At 59.0% G+C, this 14,062-nt stretch overlaps 2 protein-coding genes across 7 annotated transcripts in view; one reads left to right on the top strand and one right to left on the bottom strand.

Annotated features, from left to right (window-relative positions):
* Nucleotides 1-2,561, top strand: part of CLSTN1 (calsyntenin 1) — a 77,364-nt gene extending 74,803 nt beyond the window's left edge. For all 4 annotated transcript variants that reach the window (XM_052654196.1, XM_052654198.1, XM_052654197.1 and 1 more), the window contains 3 exons: nucleotides 153-288; nucleotides 567-751; nucleotides 1,031-2,561. In XM_052654196.1, coding sequence (XP_052510156.1) covers nucleotides 153-288; nucleotides 567-751; nucleotides 1,031-1,225 — 516 coding nt within the window. In that variant the 3' untranslated portion in view covers nucleotides 1,226-2,561. The remainder of the gene's footprint in view (nucleotides 1-152; nucleotides 289-566; nucleotides 752-1,030) is intronic.
* An 88-nt stretch (nucleotides 2,562-2,649) lies between these two features.
* Nucleotides 2,650-14,062, bottom strand: part of PIK3CD (phosphatidylinositol-4,5-bisphosphate 3-kinase catalytic subunit delta) — a 35,795-nt gene continuing 24,382 nt past the window's right edge. Inside the window, exons 4-23 of one of the 3 annotated variants that reach the window (XM_052654194.1) lie at nucleotides 13,768-13,997; nucleotides 13,172-13,333; nucleotides 12,711-12,860; nucleotides 12,171-12,260; nucleotides 10,982-11,203; nucleotides 10,238-10,334; nucleotides 10,015-10,145; nucleotides 9,480-9,530; nucleotides 9,206-9,373; nucleotides 8,929-9,050; nucleotides 8,587-8,730; nucleotides 8,317-8,416; nucleotides 7,968-8,146; nucleotides 7,757-7,869; nucleotides 7,470-7,548; nucleotides 6,548-6,715; nucleotides 5,684-5,807; nucleotides 5,390-5,535; nucleotides 5,049-5,181; nucleotides 2,650-4,384 (exon numbers count right to left, since the gene is read on the bottom strand). In XM_052654194.1, coding sequence (XP_052510154.1) covers nucleotides 4,247-4,384; nucleotides 5,049-5,181; nucleotides 5,390-5,535; nucleotides 5,684-5,807; nucleotides 6,548-6,715; nucleotides 7,470-7,548; nucleotides 7,757-7,869; nucleotides 7,968-8,146; nucleotides 8,317-8,416; nucleotides 8,587-8,730; nucleotides 8,929-9,050; nucleotides 9,206-9,373; nucleotides 9,480-9,530; nucleotides 10,015-10,145; nucleotides 10,238-10,334; nucleotides 10,982-11,203; nucleotides 12,171-12,260; nucleotides 12,711-12,860; nucleotides 13,172-13,333; nucleotides 13,768-13,997 — 2,747 coding nt within the window. In that variant the 3' untranslated portion in view covers nucleotides 2,650-4,246. Of the gene's footprint in view, nucleotides 4,385-5,048; nucleotides 5,182-5,389; nucleotides 5,536-5,683; nucleotides 5,808-6,547; nucleotides 6,716-7,469; nucleotides 7,549-7,756; nucleotides 7,870-7,967; nucleotides 8,147-8,316; nucleotides 8,417-8,586; nucleotides 8,731-8,928; nucleotides 9,051-9,205; nucleotides 9,374-9,479; nucleotides 9,531-10,014; nucleotides 10,146-10,237; nucleotides 10,335-10,981; nucleotides 11,204-12,170; nucleotides 12,261-12,710; nucleotides 12,861-13,171; nucleotides 13,352-13,767; nucleotides 13,998-14,062 lie in introns of all 3 variants that reach the window. The other 2 variants (XM_052654193.1, XM_052654195.1) reach the window with 2 other exon arrangements.

Below are 14,062 nucleotides of genomic sequence, written 5' to 3' on the forward strand. Positions count from 1 at the left end.
GCTGTGTGACAACATCAGATCATTACAGCACCCTGCTTGGCTTCTGTCGTTCTCTCTGCCCACCAGCACCTCTCCAGGGCCCGCTTTGGTGGTGCTGCTCAGGTGCATGTCCATTCCCCAGACACATCCGGGCTGCCTTTCCATTTCTGCAGGTGAATGTCATCCATACGGCCAACCCCGTGGAGCACGCCAGCCACATAGCCGCCCAGCCGCAGTTCGTCCATCCCGAGCACCGCTCCTTCATTGACCTCTCTGGTCACAACCTGGCCAACCCCCACCCGTTTGCAGGTAGGACTGTGCTGCCCTGCCCCAACTCCTGCTGTGAGCTCAGCACCTGCTTCCCCCTGGCTCAGAACAGCCACTGGCCAGCCCAGCTTTTATTCCCCATCACACAAGGAAACTGGAGCACAGACAAGGCAGCAAGGGGCCAAACCCCTGCACTAAGCATTTTCTCAGAGATCTGTCTGTCCTCTGGGGGCTGATGGAGCCAGCAATAGGGAGGCCCAGGGCACACGGGCCCAGGACGGGTTCTGTCATCACAGCCGTCCTGTCTCCTCTCACCCCAGTCGTCCCCAGCACTGCCACCGTCGTCATTGTGGTGTGCGTCAGCTTCCTGGTTTTCATGATCATCCTGGGGGTGTTCCGGATCCGGGCTGCACACCAGAGGACCATGCGAGACCAGGACACCGGGAAAGAGAACGAGATGGACTGGGACGACTCTGCCCTGACCATCACCGTGAACCCCATGGAGGTAGGTGTGGGGCTCCTCATCCACCCCACCCCACCCCCCACCCCCACCCCCGACGATTCTGTGCTTGTGTGGTCCTTACCACAACCCTGCAGTTAAAGTGAGGCCCATGGGGCCTGATACAGGGTCCTGGTCACACTGTGGGTGGTAACCAGAGCTGTTTCCCTTTGTCTGTGGTGAGGCTTCTTCCAGCCTAGTCCAGCCCCTCTGGCTGGGTCGTGGGATGTGACAGTGGCTGGGGCTGGATTCAGCACCCGGTCAGTTGGGTCGTCCCTTTGTCAGACATACGAGGACCAGCATAGCAGTGAGGAGGAAGAGGAGGAGGAGGAAGAGGAGAGCGAGGATGGGGACGAGGAGGACGACATCACCAGTGCCGAGTCGGAGAGCAGTGAGGAGGACGAGGGGGAGCACGGGGACCCGAAGACTGCGAACCGGCAGCAGCAGCTGGAGTGGGACGACTCCACCCTCAGCTACTGAGCACACCCCCCCACCAGCCCCACCACCCTGTCTTCCTTCCTGCTTCCGGAGACTCTGCTGCCACCGCTGCCCACCCCCAGGGTCCATGATGTACAAAGTCATTCTGGCCAGTAGGTCTGCAGACCCTCCCCACCGCCAGTCTCTGCCCTGCTTGGTGTGTAGCCCCATAGGCTCCCTCCCCCGCCACCCCCCCTTTCTCCCACTCGCCGGGATCGCTCTTAAGTTATGTGAGGAGCTGACACTCGCTCAACTCCAGAAAAGCTGCAGTGACTGGACTCCTTGACAAAGGGTTAGAATTGCTCACTCCCACCTGGTAATCCTTTCTTCTTTTTTTTAAAGTTTTTATTTTTCCACACTAGTGCATGTATAAAATGGCAGAATGGGGCTAATATGTAGATGATAAACTGACTTTTTAATATTTTGTAAATAAATTGGGATTCCTTGTGTCTTTTGTGCTAGTGTAACCCAGGGCTGGATGCAAAGTGAAGTGGGGACACTGAGCGTGGGAGGGACCGAGACCCCCCTGATCCCCACCTCCCACCCCCACCCAGGACAAGGAGACAGGCACAAAACTGTGCTGCCTGGCAGGAGGGACCGGGCCAGGGACCCCTCTTCAGAGGCTAGAAAAGGTCAGGTCTTTTCTTTGGGATTCTACCCATTTCTGATTTGGCAGAAGGCTGAGGGGAGCTGGGGTCCCTGGCTGTGTGTACTCGCTTCTCCGAGGACCAGCAGCTCCTCCCAGAGGTGCAGCTTTGGGGTCTGTACCAAATAGATGTAGTTTTCCTTGCTGGTGAGAGTGTATGTTGACCGTCCAGATGGTCAGACCCCTCTAACTGCTTGGTTTGGAGACAGCAACAGGCCTAGGGGAATCCATACTCAGAACCTTGCTGAAATGACGCCCAGTGGCCAGAGGGCAGCACTCCATTCCCAAGCAACTGCTGTGCCCCCTCCTCCCAGAGCCCGCCCCAGGGATACAACCCACGCCCAGTAGGTGGTGCAAGGAGAGAACAGCAGTCAGGAGCTAAAACCCTACAGCACTTGGTTTTTAATGTACATGTAAAATTTTAGATTTCTAAAACTGGGAGAAAATTTTGAACACTACGCTGTGATCATAACCGCTAGTCTCAAGGACACTGCCAGCTGTCCCGTGTCATGTGTGGCCACCCCTCCATGTACTGTCACTGTAGCTGCTCTGTTTAGACCGTGGGTAGACGCCAATGCGCAGACAGGACCGTTCTCGCGCTGTCTGTAGCGGCCGTGGTATCACTTTTCAGATGTGTATATTGACAATAGGTCAGAAAGTGTATACATACAATAAAGTCTGGTTCTAACTCCAGCGGGAGAGCGGCTTTTCTTTGGTCTCATTTTCATTTGAATCCTACATTCCCTTGGTTTCTTTCTGAGCCAAGAACATAACATACAAAGGCTTTTGTTTCTTTTAATCTGTTTTTACCTCTCACTTCAAGGTTTCAGACTACTGGTCTGAACCTTCATCAGTTACGTCGAACTCACCTTCCACATACAGAAACATCAAATGGTTTTAAAAAAAAAACATAGAAAATACTTTTCTCGCTGGGCACACAGGCCATGCATCCAAACCAAACATTGCTGTGTATACACAGTGTGCTGTCCATGCCAGGAAGAACAGACTCATTTAAATAAATAGACAGATGTACACTCAGCTTTTCCTATTCCCAGACAGGTGAGGTGGGTGTGATGAATTCAGCACTTAGTTGGGAACCAGGGTCTGGTCAGTGGAGCTTTGTGGGTGGCATGGATTTCTAGGGCCAATGCCGCTCAGCCACCTCTAATGAACAGAGAAACAGGCTAGTCCCCTGGGCTCTTCTGGAAGCTGTGTGCTTGGGCTGTTGAGAGGACAGTTACCTCTGGCACTGCTGAGCTTTGCAAGGCCATTGAGAGGTAAGTGGTGTTGCCTTGTGGGTCCCCAGTAAGCTGCTGATTCCATTATGCCCACCCGTGGGCTGCTGGAAACCCAGATTCTTAGCCCTGTCTCCAGAGTTAGCTCCAAAAGGCCGACAGAGGCCCAGGGACCTGCATTCCTGGAGCTCCTCAGATGTACCCAAGGCTGAGCCTGAACCATTTTCTGGCTAAGTACTGTCCGAGGAAAAGATGCCCCCGCACCCCTGACTCATGCCTCTGCTACCTAGGTCCACGGAGCAGAGTCTCAAAAGTGAGTGTTTCGGAGAGGAGGTAGGTCTTTCACTACCTAAAACCTGCTTTGGGGGAGAGAGGTTACATACAATTGCACCAGCTTGCCTCTTGATCCATGACCAGGGTGAGCTCAGTCAAGCTCTCGTCTTTCTAACGTGGCTTGAGAACCAGTGTGCGCTCTACTGACGGGGGCTAGGGCCATCCCCCCACCTTCACCCCGAGCTACAGAGGTCAGTAAGTAGTTGGGCTACTTTTTTTTCTTACCCGCAAACAAAATCGCTTTACAGCAGAGATGAGAATTCCCGTATCCAGAAGTACCCTCCCTGAATCTGGAGGGCACCCAGGCTGCCTCCGGGAACTGCCCAGAACTCAGTCAGTGGAAAGCACGCAGGTGGAGGTGGTGAGCAGGTGTGGGCGCCCTGTCTGGACCGCCAGGCGTGGACACGTGTGCAGCGCAGTGGGAGCCTGGGGAGGAGACAGCCCTCGCGCGGGAGAGGAGTCTTGGCTGGCTCCAGATCCACCAGCTGGAAGACTTGAGGTTACAGACCCTCGGCAAGATGCAGCCTGAGGTGTGTGGCTCACAGTGTCTTCCCATCAAAGCCCACGGCTCTGATGGGCACGCGGAGGACAGCGCCCTGCCCCCGCTCTAGGGTGCATTTCTATGTATGGCTGTTCAGTTCCTGAAACATTTCAAGTCATAAATAAATAACCAGTGTAAACAAAAGGCAGTCGTGTAGGTTCTTTCCCAAGGATGCAGTCCAGCCTTTTGGCCCTGGAGGGTAGCTGAGGGTGCTCGCCTCCCAAGACTGACAGTTTGCTCGTCTCCAGGCGCAGGGCTGGGAGGGGCTATTATTGCCTGTTATCTTTGGACACGTTGTGGGCCAGCCAGTTCACTTTGGTTTTCCAGCTTTCCCGGAGGGCTTCATTAAACTTCACTCGGAAGTGCTTCAGAGCCTCCTCCTCCGTTTTCCCCAGTGCCAGAGAATCCTGGGGCAAAATCAAAGGAATGGGTGTCCCCTTGATGGGCTGGGCCCTGCTCAACAGGGACCCCTGCCCCCCTGCACCTCTGCCCTCTCTGGGCAGGTAACACCCCCTCCTCACAGAGGAGTCAGGAGAGCACCCCACAACATCTCTCCGGGGAAGAGCTTCTTCCTTCTGACCCCAAACCAAGGAAGCCCCCCAACCCATCCTCAAAATAAGATGTCAGCTTGTGCCAGGAGGTCTTGGCCCCAAATCCCCATGTGGACAGGACCTGGCCTTCTCCCCTGGAAGCTGGCCGGAGGAGGAAGCAGGGGAGCCGCTGCATCCCGGGAACTGGGCACCAAAGAGAACACCAGACAGGGGCTGTGGCCCCACCGTCCTGCACTCCCCACCCCAGAGTCTCAGACTGAAAAGACACAGGAAGGAAAAATATCTTTTAACTACAGAGGGAACCCTCCCGTGCAAGTGGAAATACCCTCAGCCTGTGGAGGATGGGCGGGTGGGCCAAAGGAGGTACCAGCAGAACACGGGCTAATGCCGGCTGCTTCCTGCCAGATCCGGGTCCCAGGCTAATGGGCCCTGTGGGTCCACCACACTTGGGGGTTGGGGGGGCCTCAGGAAGTTGGTCTCCCTGGTCTCCTGCCCGGTGGGGCCCTGCCCTGGCCTTTACCTTGAGATACTGGATGTCTTTGGAGCAGCTGAGCTCAGGCAGGCCTGCCGCCCGCATCAGGGCAAAGAGGTGGAGGAAAAGGAGCCCATGGCGCCGCAGGATGGTGTAGGCCGTCTCACAATAGCCCCGGAACCTGCGGGGAGAGGCCGGGGAGGGGGTTTTGGGTCCTCCTGGCCACTTCCACCCAAGCCAGCCAGCCGGCCAGCCTACTCTTGCCCCGGAAAGAGTCATGAACACAAAGCCCCAGCTTCCTCTAACCCACCCCCAGCACTGTCCCTTCCAGGGATGAGCTGACTCCACCTGGGGCCCCCAGCACCACGAGGGGTCTGAGGCACTCCCACCTTTCAAACTTCTCACTATTATTCGTCTTCCCCTGCTGAATCACGTGGACAAAGTCATAGGTGAGGATGAACGGGACCCGCTCACGGTTGATTCCAAACTTGGTCTTGAAATTCCCCAGAAAGTGGCCGAAATCAATGTGGAACAGCTGAGGGGAGGGGAGAGCAAAGACCAAAAAGGAGTCAGAAAGGAGGGTGCCTGGCCCAAAGGAGCTGGGAGGGCTTGGAGGGGGTTCTGCCGGTAGCTCTGTGCAGAGCAGAAAGGCCAGGGCCTGGGGCCAGCCAACAGGCACCCACCTGCCCGTTCTCTCGGATCATGATGTTGTCGCTGTGGCGATCGCCGATGCCCAGCACATAGGTGGCCACACAGTAGCCAGCACAGGAGAGGGTGAACTCCTCAATGGCTCGATCCAGGGCCTCCCTGGGGTTGGGGAAGGAAACCATGGCCACGCCATTTGCAGCTTCTTCTACTAAGTCCTTGTCCCCTTCCCTCTACTCTGGCCTTGTGACTTGCTTGCACAAATGGAACATGGAGGAAGTGATGCTGGGCTCATTCTGGAGCTGGGTCCTTAAGGCACTTTATGGCTCCTGAACCTTCTTCACTGCCACAGAGTGAAGCTAAGGCAAGAGAGGCCCCAGATGCGCCACCCTCCAGGCAAATCAAGCTACCTGATGAGATTAGCTACTTGAGTGATTCCAGCAGAAGAACCACTCAGCTGAGCCAGCTCAAGTTGCAGATTTGTGATTTATGCTCCTGAAGTTTGGAGGCAGGGGAACACTTCCCAGGTGGTGCTAGAGGTAAAGAAACTGCCTGCCAATGCAGGAGACATAAGATCCCTGGGTTGGGAAGATCCCTGGAGAAGAGTATGGCAACCCACTCCAGTATTCTCGCCTGGAGAATCCCATGGACAGAGGAGCCTGGTGCAGATATGACTGAAGTGACTTAGCAACAGCAGCAAAGTTCAGAGTGGTTGTTACATGGCAGTAACTAACCTATACCTATGGGAACAGACACCTGCCCCACCTCTCAACAGTGTCTATGGGATGGTCCTCGGCTGAGCAAGAAGCCCCAGAGACTGTCACAAGCCCTTCTTGCCTTTGATTCCCAAACTCCACCCCTTGGGAAGGAGAGGGTGTCTGTCCTGAGGGCCCAAAACCTACCCCGGGTTCTTGGACTTGAGCCAGTTGAGCAGAGCATCCTTATTGAAGGCGGCCGTGGCCGCCATGTTGCTCTTGTTCAGCTGGATGTTGGCAATGGTGTCCGAGTGAAGCACCACCTCAATAAGGCCTGTGCGGTCCCCAGTGGAGAGGCAGCCATAAGGGGTCATCCTAGCCGGGTGGAAGGAGGGGCAGGCAGACATAGTGGTCAAGGGCTGTCCCAAGGGCTGTTTGACCCTGAGGAGCTTAATCCACAAAAGCCAAAGGAGATGCTACTCAAGTTGCTGCAAAAGAGGAGGTGCTGGGGAGGAGCCCTTGATTCCCAGGGCTCCAGGGAAAGTTCCTTAGAGAGGTCATACCAGAACCCAAGATGCAGAGAGGAAAAGTCAGCACCTTGGCTAAGCCCATGTTTGTTCAAAAAGAAAAATCCCCGTGACTGGATGGAGAAGATGGAGCAGAAAGCCAGGGATGCTGGGGGGCAAAGGAAACCATAGAGGGAGACAGGTGCCACTGGCCAGGGCTGGCATTCTCTATCCTCATCCTGTGGCTCTATTGCCTCCCTGACCCTGAGTTTTAAACTGGTCCCTCTGGGTGGCTCAGTGGTCAAGAATCTGCCTGTCAATGCAGGAGACAGGGGTTCTATCCCTGGGTCAGGAAGATCCCTTAAAGGGTGAAATGGCAACCCATTCCAGTATTCTTGCCTGGAAATCCCATGGACAGAGGAGCCTGGTGGGCTATAGTCCACGGGGTCACAAAAGAGTTGAACATGACTTAGTGACTAAACAAAAACAACAAAATTCTTCTTAGACCAGCCAGTCTTATTTCAGGTTGAGGCAGTCATGTCAGCTTTGACAGGGGACCCCTGCAACAGGATACAGTCCTAGGCCTGGCACGGGCACACGTGGATGACTGGAAGGCCTCTCACCTCAGGTCCAAGCCCTCCTGCTTCCACAGAATGTCCATGAGCTGGATCATCTGCAGGGTCAGCATGTCCTGGCGGAGGTCTGCACAGTCGCCCCGGGGAGGAACAGCATGAGTTTCCAGTGGGTTCACCAATCCCAGCCATGCCCAGGCCCCCGAGTCCCGGGACTCTGTCTTTTCCTCAGCTCACCTTCCAGGAGCCCTCCACCCCCAGCAGGGTCCCCCTCCCCACCCAGGGCAGTATGGCAGGGTGTGTGGAAGCCATGGCTTCCCTGGGGCCCGCCTGCTCACCGTCCCCATTCTTAAAGATGATGCCCACGGTGCCATCGCTGCCTGCCTCCTCGTTGCTGTACATGACCCACAGGGGTTTCATCTTGGAATCCATGAAGGTGCACTGCTCCACGCTAAGGGGCAGAGAGCAGTCAGCAGCGGGCCCTCCCCAAGGCCTGGGGTTGGCGTGGGGTTGGGGGAGGGGAGGCCCTGGCCGGGGCCTGGGACTTACCAGACTTCAGCCAGCAGGGTGCTGGGGTCGAGTGGGGACTGCAAGTGGGAGAGGGCCTCCAGGTAGGTCTCCTGGCGCATGCACAGGTGCATCAGCTCCTTGGCCTGGGGTTTGGGGGTCTTCTGGGAGCACACTTTGACGAAGTCATTGAGGGCCTTCAGTTTGCTCAGTGCTTCCCCCTGGCCAGGAGGATGGGAGGGTGTCCTGGGTGGACTGTGAGGAGCAGGCTCTGAGCCCCTGAGGGGCCCACGGGGTTCTACAGTGATGGGGCATGGAGCTACTCTGCCTGGAAGCGGAGCTCAGGCGGGATCATGGAGTGCAGGCTGGGTTGTGGGGTGCCACACCTCACCTGCTTCATCAGCACCTTCATGTGGTGGGTGCTGCCCCGGCAATAGGCTTCCATGATGAGGCCGAAGCGCAGAGCCACCGACGGCACGTGCATCTCCGAGCTGGGGGGAGGAAGCAGGGGCTGAGCCTCGCCTGGAGGGGCCACACAGCCCCTCCCAGCCCTATAGGACCCGGCTGCCAAGGACACCCCGGCCGGCCAGCTGGTGGGAAACGGGAGGCCAGCAGGCAAGAGGCCCCTCCTCCCCGTGGCCTTGCAGGTGAGTCCAGCTACCGGAGGTGCCAGAAGAGGAAGTGGCCGATCCTGCGATTGGCCAGGGCCCGGTCCAGCAGGAATTTGGTCAGCTCGCAGTCGAGGTAGGACTCGTACTTGAGCACCTGCACCAGCTGCAGCAGGTACTGGAAAAGCTCGTCGTCCCTGCAGAGAAGGGAGGCCGGCTGGGGCCTGGAGCTCCGCGTCTTGGGAGAGGGTCTGCGGCTGGCGAGGGGGCGGGGCTGGGGCGGGAGGCCGGCCTCACCTGAGCAGACCCCTAGGGCAAGTCTCCACCCGGTGCCTAGGCCCAGGGCGGTGGGGGCCAAGCTGCCCTCTGAGGATGAGGAAGCCCGCGGGACTCACGTTAGTTTCCGCAGGGACTTGATGGCGAAGGAGCCCACGTGGCGGTCGGGGAAGCTGAAGTCTAGCAGCTCCAGGGCGCTCAGAACGGGCAGTTCAGGCCAGGAGCAGAGCAGGTGGAGCATCTGGAGAAGGATGCGAGCGGTCAGGGCGGGAGCGAGGGCTGCGTCTGGCTCCAGGCCCGGCCCCGCCCCGCCCCGCCCCGCCCCGCCCCGCCCCGCCAACCCCGCCCTTCCTGGGCTCCGCCTCCTCCCATCCCGGCCCCGCCCCCACCGCCCACCTGGGCCACGTCCTCGTGTTTGTTCCACTTAGTGACCAGCAGCAGCCGGGCTAGAGCCTCGGGAAAGTGCTCCTGGATCTCGTGCCGCATCTTCCACACCAGGTCCTTCTCGTGCTCGTACAGTTCCCCGGAACCCCGCCGCTCCAGGATCTCCCGCAGCTGCAGCTGCTGAGGGGCACAGGCGGGGCGGGGTTGGGGTGGGGGGCCAGTGGTGAGGGCTGCAGCCAGGTCCACACCCACGGTCCACACCCACCGCCCACGGCCCCCACCTCACCTCCTCCTCCGTGAAGCGTCCGTGCTCTCCAAGCCTCCCCAGCTCCAGGATCTGCAAGTGACCCTGATATCAGCAGTGCCCCTGGGGCCTGGGAGAGCCTGGGGGGCCCCTGGGAGTCCGGTGTGAACACCTTGGCACTGCTGACTTCGTGGCGAGTGACCCTCAGTGGTGGGGATCGTCCCACCCACTACAGGGCATTTAGCAACATCCCTGGCCTCCACCCATGACATGCCAGGAGCATCTCCCAAGCTAGGTTTAACAACCAAAATTGTCTCTGGACATTGCCGGAAGTCCCCTGAGACGCCAAATGGCCCCAGTTGAGAACCACCACTCTAGGGCACATGAGGACTCCAGACAGTCAAGGAAGCCCTCAAATGTGTGTGGGGACCCAGCCCCCAGCCCTGGGCAATTCACAGGGTGCAGGGACCATAACCTGGGCGCCCCAGAGGCAGGGTGGGAACAGCTCATCTTTAGCCTTGAGGTTTCTGGGCAGGGTGGGCCCTGGACCCCAAATGGCGAGGACCCCCTCACTGACCTTGTCCAGGGAAGGGTAGTATACAGGGTGAGGGGCCACCTCGGGGAGAAAGATGACCAGGGCGGCCGCACTCTCAGTGTTGGGGTTACTCCGCACGGTCCCACAGGGGTTCAGTAGCTCCCCTTTCTCGTCTGGACACAAGGACAGACGGAGTTGCAAGGGGAATGCCGCCATGTCCGGACACACCCCACACCCCCACCTCTCCCTCCTGGCCTGGGCCCACCTGGGACAGAGGGCCACATGTAGAGACAGCGCTCGCCCGTCTTGAGCTGGTCCTTGTAGTCAAACAGCATGAGGTTGGCCCAGGCAATGGGGCAGTCCTGGGAAAGAAGCCGGGTGGATCAGGGCCAGCCGCCCCAAAGGCCTCTGTTTGCTCAACTGCAGGATGGTTCCAGTCAGGCCATGCTGCCCTGCCCTCACCCAGACTCCCTATGAGGCAGCCTGCAGGGTCAGCCACGTTGGTTTCCTACTGCTCCCGGATACATCCCACCCTTGGCTTCTTGAGAAAGCCTCACACAGAACATAGCAGCCCCAGAGAGCTGCCCCTGGTCAACCAGTGAGTCAGTGCAGTTCGGTGGCCAGTCACAGCCTGGTCCTGGTGACTCAGTGCTCGACCACCACTCCATGCCCAGCTGGCTGCTGACTCAGGCTCCCTGCTCCCTGGGAGGACACTGCGTTTTTCCTTCCACCCCAGGGAGAGGCCTCCGGGTTCCCTCAAGGATCAAAGGCCCAGGTCTAGATATCCCGAGCACCCCTGCTCATAAGCCCAGGATTCCAGCACCATCACACAGCAGGCGGTGGCCAGTGGGGTGATGGGGAGGAGGCTGGGGTCTGCAGGCCCACCCAGACCCCATTCCCAGGATGCGTGCGTGCCAGCTGGGATGCTGGGGAGGGATGGGCAGCAGCCCCAGGGGGCTGCAGGACAGGACTGGACCAGCAGGGAGTGACTCCCACAAGCTCCACCCACCGCCTTCTTGGACTTCTTCTTGGTGGAGCGGGCCTTCTTGGCCTTCTCGATCACGGCGTAAAGCGCGAAGCAGAGTCGGGCCATGCGGGGCAGGTCACAGATGTTGATGTCAAATTCCAGCCGCTGCTTCCACACGGGCTCCGAACACACGCTCACCTCTGAGCTGGACACCGTCTTGCATAGTGTCTCATTGCCGTGGAAGAGCCCGGCCTGCACCACCAGCTGGGGAAGGTGCACGCAGGTGACTGGTGGCAGAGGCCAGGCCCCTTCTCCCCCTGCATGCTCCCTTCCTCCTAAGGCTCAAATATCTTCCTGAAACGTCTTCATTTCAAGTAGGCCTCAACCTCCCCCACCAGGTGCTTGAAGGCTGCCCTGGTTGTCTGAGGGGGGATGAGTGATGGGGAGCGGAGGGTGGTGTGAGCGCCTCCCCACTGACTGTGGGACCCTGGGGCAGGTTGCTGCTCTGCTTTGGGCCTCAGTTTCCCTATCGGGGCTCAGGAATTCCAGGGGCCCCTCTTGGTCAAGCACCCAAGAATTGCATGAGTCCCTCTAGACAGGGAAGGATTTAATGCCCCAACACCCTTCCTTGTGTCCTCCATCTGTGCTCTCACCCCCTCAGTCAGAAAGCTGCCTCCATGTACCCTTCCGTGATTCGTCTACAGGAAAACAGACCTGCCCCGTGTGTGAATTTACTCCAACCAGAAAGTGCTCCCCAAAGAGCCCTGGCTTCGTTGGGCCTGGGTTTCCCATTCTGCAAATGGGATGAGAAAACCTGCATCTCACAGGCCATCTTGAGGCCAGAGGAGGCAGGCGTGTGAATGACTCAGAAGTGGGCCTGGCCCCCTGGATCACTGGAGCAGCTCTTCTTCTGTGTCCATCACCTCCCAGGCTCCACATCCCTGGGCTGGGCCGGGCCCTACCACCTCCACCAAAGTCAATACCCAGAACTCACTGGGCCTGGTTTCTGCGAATTGGCCTCTCTGGCTGGCCGGCCCACCCCCCTCCCCCTTTCCTGTTTTGAAGCCGCTCACAACCACCCCAGGCAGGGATGCTGGGTAATGTGGTCAGGTGGCTTTCGTGTGACCCCCCCCCCCCTTCTTCCTCTGCCACCCCTTCAGGCCACAGCCACTGTGTTTTTGCAGAAAACACACACTGCCTGTGCCCTTCCCGGCCAGGAGCCCGCCCCTACCTTCATCCGCTCGTCGGCATTCACTTTGCTGCCCTGGATCAGCTCGATGTAGAAAGGCTGCTCCAGGGACCAGAGGGACACGGAGGAGGGCTGGGCAGGGTTGGGGGAAGAAGCGGGGAGTTAAGGCAGAGGAATTCAGAGGAGGTTGATGAGGCCTGTGGCCACTGAGGGTGGGGTGAGGGTCTTGCAGATTTACAGCCAGGTTCGGTACCTGCCCACAGCGCCATCCTTTACCAGAAAACCTGCCGTAGGGACACCTCCTTGGCCCCAAGGCCCCTGAGCTCTGCAGGGAACATAGTCCTGCCTACAGGGCAGGAAGCAGGAGGAGCAGGAAGAGAGGGCAGCTGCAGAGCCAGGCCTGGAGGCTGCCCTGGGACATCCAGACAGGCCCCCAACCCAGCTCGAAGGCCCAATTCTAAATCCTGAGCAATCAAAAGGCATGAAACTGGGCAGGAGACTGCTGGCCCAATAGGCTTCAGGGTTGGACCACAGGTGGGAGGAAGGGCTGGTGGAAAGGGTAAGAGCAGGGTGCTGGCTCACCTTCTTCATGGGGATGGGGGGCGGTTTGGTGCGTGGCTTCTGGACTTGGGGGGCAGGGTTGCTCTGCTCGTCCCGCATGGCGAGGATGGAGGAGGAGTGCACCATGGTCAGGTGGGGGGTCAGCCCACTGTGCAGGCAGCTGCAGATGTACTGAGATGGGGGCACAGGGTGAGCGGCGCCAACTGTTCCCTGGACCACTGACTACCTGGGGAACCCCCCACGCTGACCACTGCTCATGCTAGGCCTTCTGGGGTGGGGTCTCTCCTCTGGCCCTTCCTGTCCCCACCCACCTCCGTTGTTTATGAGGAGAGCCAGTCCAACATGGGGACACTCTCACTGTGACCCCCAAGATCTGGCTTGCCGGGCTCAAGAGGGGCTGAGGAGCAGCTCCCCCACCCCTACCCCCCACCCTGGCAAGGGTTGTGGGATCCCAGGAATCCCTCCCAGTGCCCAGCCCTCACCTGGAACTGGCAGAGGGGGTAGCTGCCATACAGGTACTCATGCTTGCCGTTCACCTGCAGCGTGTAGTCCTCAGGCTGCTCCACCAGCGGCTGCCGGAATACCGTGGCCTTCTTTCGGAGGGCGCAGGCCATCAGTGCCAGCGGCACATCCTTGGTGGATACCTGGAAGGTGAAGCTCTCCTAGGAGGAGGAGGGAGGGTCAGCCCTCCACACCTGCAGGGAACCCACGGGGCACAGGGGCACACGCGGCGGGGGGCTCGGGGGCAGTGGTATGTGTGGCCCATCTGCATGTATTAGGCACACCCTACCCCTCAACTGTGAGCTCTGTGAGGGCAGCCTCTGATGACAGCACGTGGCCAACACCAGGAAATATCTGATGGATACATGAGCAGACTGAGGACCAAAGCCATCCGATCACTCTGCCTCTTGCAACTCTCCTGGTGGGAAGTTTGACTGTGCAATGGATACCCCACAAATACCATGCAATGTTGTTGGAAGGAGGGTGGATCTGGAGGGCTGGTGGGGGACTGGGAGTCTCCTAGGGGGACCGGGCAGCCTGCCTGCAGCACACAGGGCAGGCAGGAGCCTCAGCTCACCTCGCTGCCCTCAAACTTGACATTGACCAGGAGGGCCCGATTGGGGATGCGCAGGGTGCCCGGCCCCCAGCTCCGCGCCGAGGGCTCCAACTGCAGAGGGAAGCTGTACTGCAGCCAGGCCTCCCAGCCCAGCTGCTGCCTGCGGGCAGCCGCCTCCTCGCAGAACTGGCGCATCTTGCCTCGGAAGTCATTCACCTCCGGGTCTTGCAAGGAGTCAAACTCGTGGAGGCCTGAGAGGCAGGGAGCCAGGTCAGTGCCAGGGGCAGGGTTGCCGGGGGGCGGGGGCGGGGGGGGG

Source organism: Budorcas taxicolor, chromosome 16 (genome assembly GCF_023091745.1).
Source record: "Budorcas taxicolor isolate Tak-1 chromosome 16, Takin1.1, whole genome shotgun sequence".
Classification (NCBI taxonomy): domain Eukaryota; kingdom Metazoa; phylum Chordata; class Mammalia; order Artiodactyla; family Bovidae; genus Budorcas; species Budorcas taxicolor.